Genomic DNA, 13,336 nt, shown 5'->3' with positions numbered 1-13,336 from the left:
TACAGCGTTACATTCCGGGTTGCTTTATCTTAACCTTCCCCATTTTTTTGCTTTTGCCTCCAACAATTGTGTCCAGAAATATTGTTACTCGTTATAGGTCGCAAAAGATATTATTTCTGCTTTTGTGATATAACCACATGGTCATCAAGAATTATGCTATGTCATAGCTTATCTAATGGATGAAAGATTTTATGATTATATCCTTGCTTATTTCTATCTCATCTCTTTTCCTTCAACAGTATGAACCAATATTCGATTCACCATCCAGCGTACATTATCTGCAGCACATCACACTAAGGGAATGTCATGGCATGCATCAGGAACTGGAGAAGATGGCACGCGAAAGGGGGAGGCAGTGCATGGGAGCTCGCGATATACCATTAGCATGCAACGCCATTATTGCTTCCTGGTCACATGGATCTAATGTAAGTATTTGTCTATATTACCATCACCAAAGCCACAGCGTAGTATCCTAAGTCGAAAATGTTCAATTTTCGAATACATTGCTATTTCATTTTGTTCTTAATTGTATCAATTTCGACTCATACTTTCCCGTTCGAACATTCTTTAATTTAAATTTGAGATAAGCTTCTGAATTTGACAAGGTAACCATTTTCCGCAACATGGTACGTTCACTTAGCATACTATGGATCCACACGCACAGAAAAAACATTTTGGAAATGGTTGCCGCATCTATTTAATGCTTATCTAGAGCTTATAAATGTCGCAAAAACCATGTATTTTGTCTTTGTAAAAATATTTTTCGGGCAGAGAAAAAGTTATGCTGGCAATAAGCATTTAAATGTTCCTCAAGTGCCGCAATCATGTTCTACTATTTAAATGATAGAATTTGAGACCATTACATGATCAGGAAAATCATGTACCTAACCATTCAATTTTTCGACTTTTTTGCAGGGAAAAACAATTTTTATAGGTTAGGCATGTCTAGAACCATTATATTTCCATAAAGACCATGTACATTATTTTCGTATCCATTTAACTTTTTTGCAGCGAAAAGAATTTTATACAAACATTGAGCAGGTACACACGATTTTCATTTTGCGTGTCAGTCGCGTGTTGATTGTTGCTTGGAATGGACGGAGAATACGGAATTGCTGTTTTTTGTGTTAATTTATTTATTCAGAAGTGGCACGTGGTTTTATGTGAACACAAAAAAGGAAAGTGAAATTGAAAAATATACCTGTTTTTGTTCTGCATTTTTTATGGTATAATTTATTTTATTTGCAGGTACATAGTGCCTGCGTTTGCACATTTGATGGGCACGGCGTAAATATGGAATGATTACTTATTGTTGAAATTGAACCAAAATAGGGTGTGTAAAATTATGTGATGTTTGCTTGAACGACATTATAAATACTTATAAACAATAAATTAGTTTTCAAATAAATAAAAACAAATAAATAAAGATAATTTTGTGTTTTCTTTTCTCAAGTGGCGTCCTTTTTTCGACGACGAATAAAGTTTTTTGTCATAAAGATAAAAACATTTTAGATTGTGACCATGTTCTTTTAACTGGAAAAAAATTTTATCAATACCATAATAGTTTAGATCGTGACCATTGTCTTTTGATTCGATCGTGACCATTGTTCTTTTGATTTGATGGGTATCTGTCATTTTCTTTTCAATAGCATAATAATACCAATTCCTTAATTTTCATGTCCAATTTGTAACGACGGGGTTTCCCTCGTGTGCTAGGGTATAACTCGCGGGGGAAGGGTTCGTCACATTTATATTTGTAGTGACCCGAGTAGAGAAAAGGCCTTATTTCGATTTAAAAGTTAACAATCGGTTTTATTAGTGGAATAGCTACACCTACAATACAATTTAATGTAAATGTTCCTTATCTATTAGTCTTTGCAGTCCTCGACGTGACCTGGACCGGCACTTCGTCGTTGGCAACACGGCTTCGTGGAAACAGCTCGATCCCTCAGTATTGAATGCCGGCGATGTATTGACGTGGCCTGGGACGACACTACGTCGGCAGTACGTTGGTTATCCTACTTAGTCCTCGGGAATAACAATTTTTGCCGAGACGTGACCTGGTACGACACTTCGTCTGTTAGTGTGATGAGTCGGTGGTGTTTAGTTGTCGGGTCTGGGGTCTATAGGCGTGGCACAGCGCGTAGTCTAAGTGACTGTGGGATTTCGTCAACGTGGTGTACCGTGGACGTCCGCGGTTCTCGTTCGTACGGAATGTATAAAGGCTAAGACGGTCGCGGAAAAGGTGTTTTATTACTTGTGGCTTACGACATCACACGTTTCGTGACGAAGTGGCTTACGACAAAACACTCCGCTGATTATTCACTGGTTGTCGTAACTTACGGCTCACGCGAGTGGCTTATGGTAACACACTTCCTAGAATCGGGCGATGGTCTAAGGGTCTCGATAGCGATAAGCGGCTTGCGACAACACACCTGGTCGAACGATTAGTCAAGGCTCACGTAACGGAATCACGGCCAGTGGCATACGACAACACATTTGGCAGAATAGACCACGATAAGTGGCTTGCGACAACACACTTGAGAAGACGGTTTAGCAACGTTCGCAAAAGTGGAACAAGCAACGTTCACAAAAATGGAATCACAACAAGTGGTTTGCGACAACACACTCGAGAAAACAGTTTAGTAACGTTCACGCACGGGAAGCAAGTGGCTTGTGACAACACACTTGACCAATGATATAAAAGTGGATAACGAATTCACGGCAAGTGGCATGCGACAACACACTTGGAAGAGTCCCTAGTCACGGGTAATGGTATATGGACGTGGCAAGTGGCTTGCGACAACACACTTGGAAGAATCTTTGGTCGCGGGTTATCGTATTTGAACGCGACAAGTGGCTTGCGACAACACACTTGGAAGAATCTCTAGTCACGGGTGATGGAATTTGAAGCGGCAAGTGGCTTGCGACAACACACCTGCAGTAATACAGTCTATATAGCGCGATTACGGCAAGTGGCACACGACAACCCACTTGATAAGATCAAACCTATATTTAGTCACGGGTGATTATACTTAATCATGGGTTTTGGGATTTGAACGTGGCAAGTGGCATGCGACAACACACCTGACTTCAAAGAGGTTATGCAACGCGATTAATGCAAGTGGCATACGACAACACACTTGATTTTTAAAGAGGCTATGTAACGCGATAAATGCAAGTGGCATACGACGACACACTTGGTTTTATAAAAAGTTATGTAACGAGAACACTGCCAGTGGCATGCGACAACACACTTGCTTTTATAAACAAATTTTACACGTAATCACTTTACCAATCATGTCCACTTCCATCCTATTTATCGAAATTCGTCTGGGTCACAATACACTTTGGTTAAATAATATAACAGTTCACTGTACTTACCCGCTGTATCTCACTAGTTTCCTTTGTTTTGTTGGTGATAAATGTCAACTCGAACTTCACTGGTTGTTGCCGATGGTAGGCACGCACTGCACTGACTGACCCAGATTCAAGTTTTGCAACTCCTTTTATTGTCATCTGTGGCTGTGATATTCACCACGGCAGAGCAGCCTCTCCCTGGCTTGGCAGTAGCAGAGATCTCAGCAGTGATGCTTCTGTTCGGTTATTTTGTATGTACATCACAACTGAACAATGGTCTTCCATACTTACATTCCATTGCCACTGCTCGTTGTTGTTGTTGTTAGTGATCATCACCACAGCCTGTTGTGATATTTGTTGGTGTTGTATAACGGCGAGGTATTTGGTAAAGTTGAAACATGCGAAGTTTAACACATGTTGCAATGGACATTGTTAGTGTTAAATAACGGCGACTTATTTTGCAAAGTTGAAAATATTCTATTTTGCAAAGTTTAGAGAAATTCATTTACATAAAAAAAGAAAAATTAGCAGAAATTCATTCATTTTTAAATTAGGAAAATAGAGAAAGGAAATAAAACAAAATATAACAAAACAAAAGAATTACAATTTTGTGGTCGAAAACGAGGTCCGACTTTCGGCCATCACACGGCTCCCCCTCCTTCGAGTTACGGGTCATCCTTCGGTTGCACGATAATGTGCCTCTGGCGCTTGATTATTATGTGGAGTCGCTGTCCGCAAACGGTTACCACCTGCTTCCGGCGGCGGTGCTGATGGTGGAAGGCCATGGCTATGCGGAAGTGCCGCTGGAGTCCTCGGCGAACCTCTAATGGTAGCTCCTGCTGGCACTGGAATATATATTCCGGATCGGGATCTTGCCGTTCCGGGACCACGACCGCGCTAGGCATGGTGCGGGTGGTCGACAGACGCGCGTTCCCCCGACGATAGTTTTCCTCGGACTCCGAGGAGGTAGTGGGAGCATCCGAGGAGGTCGTGACACATGCCTGGGAATCTTTCGGCTCGGATGCAGTAGTGACATGCCGTTGTGCTGGGGTCGATTCCTACGGTGCGGTGGACGGGCCTGCGATGACTTCCCCGGAGTGTGCGGGACCTGGCAACTCATCCTCGGCTGCATCAGGTATTCTGCGCTGGATCGGTGGCGGATTTGCATCTTCGACGTCATCCACGATCTCTATTATGGAGACTGTCGGCGAGGGCGTTGGAGGAGTTGGTGTCGCTCTCCGTGGTGGTGTCACGGGTTCATCAGAATCCGATGACAGTTCGGCCGTTGCCACTATGACCGGTGAGATGGGACGAGGCATGGGTCGCACGGGATCGATATGACGGGCTGGTATCCCAGGGTATGGCAATGGCCGTATGCGCTGGCGGGTCAACCGGTGTGCCAGTGCCCGAGGAATAGCCTCTGGTCGAGAGCGGTGAGAAGCACCCAGTCGTGGTACCTGTACGACGCAGGGCCGTATCAATGCCTGTGGTAGAACCTCTGACGTCGGTCCGTCGTTGGTGGTCGGTACGGAATCGGGTAACTCTGGGTGGCGGTTAAGATACCGTTCTTGCCACTGGACCTTGAAATAAGCGTTTGTCTTTGGTGGAGGTTTTCCCGGGTCCATATCAGTCGTTTTTGCTAGAAGAACAGAAATATTGTGATGATTAGTAGTTATTTATAGAAAATTTTTACAAAATGTTATTTCTATAGAAAATGTTCTCAAATTTTTATTTCTATAGAAAATTTTGTAAAATTTTTATTTCTATAGAAAATTTTCTCACATTTGTGTTCTATAGGAAATTTTGTCAAAATTTTATTTCTATAGAAAATTTTGTCAAAATTTTATTTCTATAGAAAATTTTGTCAAAATTTTATTTCTATAGAAAATTTTGTCAAAATTTTATTTCTATATAAAATTTTGTCAAAATTTTATTTCAATAGAAAAGTTTGTCAATGTGCCATGGCTATGCGGAAGTGCCGCTGGAGTCCTCGGCGAACCTCTAATGGTAGCTCCTGCTGGCACTGGAATATATATTCCGGATCGGGATCTTGCCGTTCCGGGACCACGACCGCGCTAGGCATGGTGCGGGTGGTCGACAGACGCGCGTTCCCCCGACGATAGTTTTCCTCGGACTCCGAGGAGGTAGTGGGAGCATCCGAGGAGGTCGTGACACATGCCTGGGAATCTTTCGGCTCGGATGCAGTAGTGACATGCCGTTGTGCTGGGGTCGATTCCTACGGTGCGGTGGACGGGCCTGCGATGACTTCCCCGGAGTGTGCGGGACCTGGCAACTCATCCTCGGCTGCATCAGGTATTCTGCGCTGGATCGGTGGCGGATTTGCATCTTCGACGTCATCCACGATCTCTATTATGGAGACTGTCGGCGAGGGCGTTGGAGGAGTTGGTGTCGCTCTCCGTGGTGGTGTCACGGGTTCATCAGAATCCGATGACAGTTCGGCCGTTGCCACTATGACCGGTGAGATGGGACGAGGCATGGGTCGCACGGGATCGATATGACGGGCTGGTATCCCAGGGTATGGCAATGGCCGTATGCGCTGGCGGGTCAACCGGTGTGCCAGTGCCCGAGGAATAGCCTCTGGTCGAGAGCGGTGAGAAGCACCCAGTCGTGGTACCTGTACGACGCAGGGCCGTATCAATGCCTGTGGTAGAACCTCTGACGTCGGTCCGTCGTTGGTGGTCGGTACGGAATCGGGTAACTCTGGGTGGCGGTTAAGATACCGTTCTTGCCACTGGAACTTGAAATAAGCGTTTGTCTTTGGTGAAGGTTTTCCCGGGTCCATATCAGTCGTTTTTGCTAGAAGAACAGAAATATTGTGATGATTAGTAGTTATTTATAGAAAATTTTTACAAAATGTTATTTCTATAGAAAATGTTCTCAAATTTTTATTTCTATAGAAAATTTTGTAAAATTTTTATTTCTATAGAAAATTTTCTCACATTTGTGTTCTATAGGAAATTTTGTCAAAATTTTATTTCTATAGAAAATTTTGTCAAAATTTTATTTCTATAGAAAATTTTGTCAAAATTTTATTTCTATAGAAAAGTTTGTCAATGTGCCATGGCTATGCGGAAGTGCCGCTGGAGTCCTCGGCGAACCTCTAATGGTAGCTCCTGCTGGCACTGGAATATATATTCCGGATCGGGATCTTGCCGTTCCGGGACCACGACCGCGCTAGGCATGGTGCGGGTGGTCGACAGACGCGCGTTCCCCCGACGATAGTTTTCCTCGGACTCCGAGGAGGTAGTGGGAGCATCCGAGGAGGTCGTGACACATGCCTGGGAATCTTTCGGCTCGGATGCAGTAGTGACATGCCGTTGTGCTGGGGTCGATTCCTACGGTGCGGTGGACGGGCCTGCGATGACTTCCCCGGAGTGTGCGGGACCTGGCAACTCATCCTCGGCTGCATCAGGTATTCTGCGCTGGATCGGTGGCGGATTTGCATCTTCGACGTCATCCACGATCTCTATTATGGAGACTGTCGGCGAGGGCGTTGGAGGAGTTGGTGTCGCTCTCCGTGGTGGTGTCACGGGTTCATCAGAATCCGATGACAGTTCGGCCGTTGCCACTATGACCGGTGAGATGGGACGAGGCATGGGTCGCACGGGATCGATATGACGGGCTGGTATCCCAGGGTATGGCAATGGCCGTATGCGCTGGCGGGTCAACCGGTGTGCCAGTGCCCGAGGAATAGCCTCTGGTCGAGAGCGGTGAGAAGCACCCAGTCGTGGTACCTGTACGACGCAGGGCCGTATCAATGCCTGTGGTAGAACCTCTGACGTCGGTCCGTCGTTGGTGGTCGGTACGGAATCGGGTAACTCTGGGTGGCGGTTAAGATACCGTTCTTGCCACTGGACCTTGAAATAAGCGTTTGTCTTTGGTGGAGGTTTTCCCGGGTCCATATCAGTCGTTTTTGCTAGAAGAACAGAAATATTGTGATGATTAGTAGTTATTTATAGAAAATTTTTACAAAATGTTATTTCTATAGAAAATGTTCTCAAATTTTTATTTCTATAGAAAATTTTGTAAAATTTTTATTTCTATAGAAAATTTTCTCACATTTGTGTTCTATAGGAAATTTTGTCAAAATTTTATTTCTATAGAAAATTTTGTCAAAATTTTATTTCTATATAAAATTTTGTCAAAATTTTATTTCAATAGAAAAGTTTGTCAATGTGCCATGGCTATGCGGAAGTGCCGCTGGAGTCCTCGGCGAACCTCTAATGGTAGCTCGTGCTGGCACTGGAATATATATTCCGGATCGGGATCTTGCCGTTCCGGGACCACGACCGCGCTAGGCATGGTGCGGGTGGTCGACAGACGCGCGTTCCCCCGACGATAGTTTTCCTCGGACTCCGAGGAGGTAGTGGGAGCATCCGAGGAGGTCGTGACACATGCCTGGGAATCTTTCGGCTCGGATGCAGTAGTGACATGCCGTTGTGCTGGGGTCGATTCCTACGGTGCGGTGGACGGGCCTGCGATGACTTCCCCGGAGTGTGCGGGACCTGGCAACTCATCCTCGGCTGCATCAGGTATTCTGCGCTGGATCGGTGGCGGATTTGCATCTTCGACGTCATCCACGATCTCTATTATGGAGACTGTCGGCGAGGGCGTTGGAGGAGTTGGTGTCGCTCTCCGTGGTGGTGTCACGGGTTCATCAGAATCCGATGACAGTTCGGCCGTTGCCACTATGACCGGTGAGATGGGACGAGGCATGGGTCGCACGGGATCGATATGACGGGCTGGTATCCCAGGGTATGGCAATGGCCGTATGCGCTGGCGGGTCAACCGGTGTGCCAGTGCCCGAGGAATAGCCTCTGGTCGAGAGCGGTGAGAAGCACCCAGTCGTGGTACCTGTACGACGCAGGGCCGTATCAATGCCTGTGGTAGAACCTCTGACGTCGGTCCGTCGTTGGTGGTCGGTACGGAATCGGGTAACTCTGGGTGGCGGTTAAGATACCGTTCTTGCCACTGGACCTTGAAATAAGCGTTTGTCTTTGGTGGAGGTTTTCCCGGGTCCATATCAGTCGTTTTTGCTAGAAGAACAGAAATATTGTGATGATTAGTAGAGTTATCAACTGTTTCTACCCGTTTAGTATCATTATTGGTTAGTAGCATTCCGTCGTCTGTAGTAAACGATTTCAGTTCGATTAGATGTGCGGTACGGATGTCTCCTTTATCACGGCCACGGAGCTTGGCTATAACTGGTGACGGGAAACTCACAACTTCGTAAGGTCCATCGTATTTTGGAGCGAGTTTTGCAGCGAATTGATCGAATGGTCTCGATAGAGGGTGCTGGCGCACTAGTACCAATTCTCCAATCCACTTCCTTCGTCTCAGATTGTAGTATCTCCTTTGGTCTTCTCCAGCTCTTGCCAAGCTTGTCCTGACCATCGTAAACACATCCCGTAGCTCCGTCGCTTTGTCCGCCGGACTTTGCTTCCTTTGCCCGGTACCTACGGTGACCTCGTCGTATAAAGCATTGGGCAGACGGGGTTCTCGCCCCTGAACAATGAAGGCAGGCGAATGCCCAGTGGACTCCGAAATACTAGTACTGATGGCGAGGCTGATCTCCGGGAGATGTCCATCCCACTTGTTGTGTTGATTCTCGCATATTTGAGAGATCATTGTCTTAACGGTCCTATTCGCTCGTTCCGTGGGAGTTTCCTGTGTACAGTATGGTGCTGTCAATTGGTGTCGAACGCCTATCTGTTTTAGATACCTTTCCAGCTCCCGGCTGGTAAATTGACTGCCGTTGTCGCTGATGATAACTTTGGGCGTCCCGAACCTCGAAAGTATTCGTTCTCGGAAAGCTTTAACTACTCCGTCATCAGCTGCTTTCCGTTATGGAACTAACTCTACCCACGTCGAGAACCGGTCAATGAATACCAGCATGTTTTGTACGTGGCAGAGGTCCAACATAGTCTGCGCAGATCGTGGACAAAGGTTCTTCCGGGATAGACAGCAACATCTGCCCTTTTGGTGCCGCTTGATTTACATTGTACCGTTGATATGATTCACAAACTCTCACAAACTTGGCGACATCCTGCGACATCCCTGGCCAAAAATAACGGCTAAACACTCGGTTTATAGTCTTCTTTACCTGATGGTTGGCTATGATTTTCGTGCAGTACTCCCGGGCGCTTGGTCATGGGAACGCACAACTTCCATGGCGTACAATCGATGTCAGTTGGGTGTCGCGTTATGTGTCGATAAAGCTGATCCCCAATAATTGCATAATCGGGAAATTTCTCAGTGTCCTTGTGAATCTCTTCGATCTTTTTCCGAATCCACGGGTAGTCCTCCGGTGTCTCAGCAATAGTCCGATTTAAGCTCTCCGTTGGCTGGCGGGATAGATGCCCTATCCCACGCCACGACGTTCAGTCATCCTTTCCTATATTTGATCGTATAGGAATACTGCTGGAGTTCGAGGGCCCATCGCCAAACGACCCGTCGGGTTATCTATTGAGTTTAGCCATTTCATGGCGAGGTGATCTGTAAGGACTTGGAATTGATATCCTTCGAGGTACGGTCTCATTTTCCGTACTCCCCACACAACAGCCAAGCATTCCTTCTCGGTGGCCGAGTAGTTTCTTTCAGCGCGATTCAGGGTCCGACTGGCGTATGCGATGACTCGTTCGCCCTCTTCAAATTATTGGGTCAACACTGCTCCAAGGCCGTAATCACTGGCATCCGTTTGGAGGAGAAACACTCGCCCAAAGTCGGGACATGCTAATACGAGTGCTAGTGTCAGCCTTGCTTTTAAAATTTCGAAGACCGTCTGTTGCTCCTCCGTCCACTTCCAGTGTCTGCCCTTTTTAAGCATGCTGGTGAGAGAATGGGCTAGGGTAGCAAAACCGTCCATACCAGGAGACGACACCCAGGAAACGGCACAGCTCCTTCACGTTTGTCGGCGCTTTCATCTCCTGGATGGCCGAGATCTTATCGGGGTCCGTATGAATTCCTTGGCCGCTAACAACATGACCGAGGTATTTAGTTTCCTGTTTGAGGAATTCACACTTGTCTGGATTAATACGTAGCTTGGCGGTTCGAAGATGGCGGAAGACCTCGTGTAGGTTGCTCAGATGCTCGTCCAATGTTTTACCTATCACGATGATGTCGTCCAGGTAGGCAAATGCGAAAGGTTCGAGTTCGGGTCCGATGACACTGTCTAGGGCTCGCTGAAATGTCGCGGGAGCAGAGTGTAAGCTGAATGGCATAACTCTCCACTCGAACAGGCCGCGTCCTGCAACGGTGAAGGCAGTGTATTTCCTACTTGTGTGGTCCAACGGAATTTGCCAATATCCGTCCTTCAAATCAAGACTGCTTACATACGTCGCTTCGCGCAGGCGATCCATGATCGAATTGATGCGGGGTAGAGGATACGCGTCGGGATCGGATTTGCTGCTCAAGTATCGAAAGTCCATGCATAATCTCCATTGGTCATTCTTCTTTTGCGCTAGGGTGATCGGAGAACTATATGCGCTGCGTGATGGTTCGATATATCCGCTGGCTAGGAGTTCATTGATTTTTGTGTCAATAATGGCTTGCATCGCGGGATTACGGGCTGCATACCGCAGTTTAAAAGGGCGATCGTCCATCATCACGATGCGATGCGTTGCTGCAGTGGATGGACCCTGTATATCCTGGAATTTGGCGAGCTCCTCACTAAGGAATTGTCGAATTTGCTCTTGGTCGGCTGCCGAATGCATCTTTAACGGTCTTTGTCCCTGGGCGCTGTCAGGCTCAGAGATTGTTCTTAGGCAGAGCAGCCCTACTTTCTGGCACGGACAGGTTATGCTGCGGTGTCTGTACTGTTGCATGCCGCTGGCTTCACTCTTATATCCTTCATTCGCCACAAACACACAGGTGCAACCACCCATGGTAAGGCGAGCTCCAATTTTTGTCAGGAAGTCTAGTCCAAGGAGGACGTTCTCCGAAGCCCCTGGCATGACCAAGAATCGAGTTGGTATCCTCCGGGAGCCTAGCTCGACGTCGACGTGCAGTGCGTGGGTTATTCGCAGTTGAGATTGATCAGCTAACGTGACATTTGCTTAGTACGGTGTCCAAAGGCCCGGTTCCTCTAGGGTTTGTGCAAACTCCTCGCTGAGAAAGCTGCCTGTAGCACCTGTATCAACGACAGCTTGTGTGCGTTGGTTGCCGATGACAATAGTGGCTACCAACTTCTTAGGTTCGACGTGTAGGACTGGACTTAGTGGCGGGGCGCTGAGTTGTTCTGCGGGCCCGTTTGCCCCTGGTGTTGTCGGGCCCGTCCCCCGTTTCTGGAGTTCCTACGGCAGCAGCGGATCCTTCGAATACCTCTTCTACCACACTCCCAGCAGAAAAGCACTTGCTCATTTCGGCATCCACTGGCGTAGAGTCCGTCTTCACCACAGTTACGACACGCCGTCCGTGGGTCAATCCGTGGCTGGGACGTTACTGTTACTTCCTCTGGATCCATTCGTCTATGCTGTTCTCGCGGGTGTGAGGTCAGTGGTGGGAGACTTTCCAGAACCTCCGCCATAGTCAGCCGATCTGCTAGAATCTGAAAATCTCTGCTGCGGATATACCATGGGTATTCCGGTAACGCATTCCGGAAAATTGGTTCCACTTTCTGGTGCTCGGAGTAGTTCGAATGTCTCATTAGTTCCTGCATGTTGAGGGTGTAGTTTCTGAATGATTCTTTGGGCTTCTGACGTCGTCTGCCAATTTCGTCTTCCAGCTGCTCGAAGAATCGCGCTGGCAAGAAAAACTTTAGGAAATCTTCCCGGAAACTCGTCCATTTGCTCCACAAGCGGTTATTGTTGCGGTACAATATTAGCGATCTCCCTCGTAATACTTCTGGCATCATTTTTGGTAAAACATCTGGGTCAACTCCGTACATATCCGCCAGTTCTTCTAGTCGTTCAATGAATTCTAGGGGTTCCTTCCCCCCGTCAAAGCAAATGTTCCATTTTCGCACCTGGTCCGCAACGGTACGTAGATCTACGACTGGGGGGTTCCTGTTTCTATTATCAACCAGTGGATGAGTCTCTCTGTGCAGAGCTGTCGCGTTTGTCTGTGTGACCGGAGTTCATACTGACGGTTCCTGGAATTCCAATACTCTCTTGAGGACTTCTGGATCGTGCTCTTTACCTAAAAACTGACCGAAACATTTTCTCAGCTCCTCAACGGTCCCGGAAATCTCGAGCCCAAACTCGTTCAGGTAGTTTCCTAATTCTTCTTTACGTAGGCTATATGCCCACGAGGCACGCAATACGTTGGTTATATGCCCATGAGGCGCGCAATACGTTGGTCATTTCTGTCGTTTTATAAGTTCCTGGTAGTTATATAGTTATTAACAGCAAGTGTTACAAGAGTATTTAAACCTGAAACCGATTGGTGTTATAGATTTGACCGTTTTGTACAATTCTCTACTCAAGGTCCCTGCTCGGGCGCCACTGTAACGACGGATTTTCCCTCGTGTGCTACGGTATAACTCGCGGGGGAAGGGTTCGTCACAGAAATTTATATTTGTACTGACCCGAGTAGAGAAAAGGCCTTATTTCGACTTAAAAGTTAACAATCGGTTTTATTAGTGGAACATCTACACCTACAATACAAATTAATGTAGGTTAGGTTAGGTTAAAGTGGCAGCCCGATTAAGATTCAGGCTCACTTAGACTATTCAGTCCATTGTGATACCACACTAACTAAAAGTACCTATTACATATGGGAACCTCTAGTTTTAACCGTTGAACCTTCTCGATTATTTTCTTCTGTTGAACCAACCAAATTGTTCCAAAAACATTAGCAGTCTGCTTAAGTTAACGTTTTCCAGGTCCGCCAGTAATCTGAAGCTATATGCCCCTAAAATTTGCTTACGCCTTACACAAAATGCAGGACACTCACACAAGAGGTGTTTTATTGATTCCTTTTCCTCCGCATCATGACAGCTCATACAATAGTCATTATA

The 13,336-nt window shown here is 46.6% G+C and overlaps 1 protein-coding gene across 1 annotated transcript in view; it reads left to right on the top strand.

The window, feature by feature from the left end:
* olf413 (DBH like monooxygenase olf413) overlaps positions 1-13,336 on the top strand; it is a 341,496-nt gene that overhangs the window by 137,823 nt on the left and 190,337 nt on the right. The window contains exon 5 of the mRNA XM_075307787.1: positions 240-425. Coding sequence (XP_075163902.1) covers positions 240-425 — 186 coding nt within the window. The remainder of the gene's footprint in view (positions 1-239; positions 426-13,336) is intronic.

This window comes from Haematobia irritans, chromosome 4, assembly GCF_050003625.1.
Source record: "Haematobia irritans isolate KBUSLIRL chromosome 4, ASM5000362v1, whole genome shotgun sequence".
In the NCBI taxonomy this organism is placed as follows: Eukaryota; Metazoa; Arthropoda; class Insecta; order Diptera; family Muscidae; genus Haematobia; species Haematobia irritans.
This window is presented reverse-complemented; position numbering and strand designations above follow the sequence as displayed.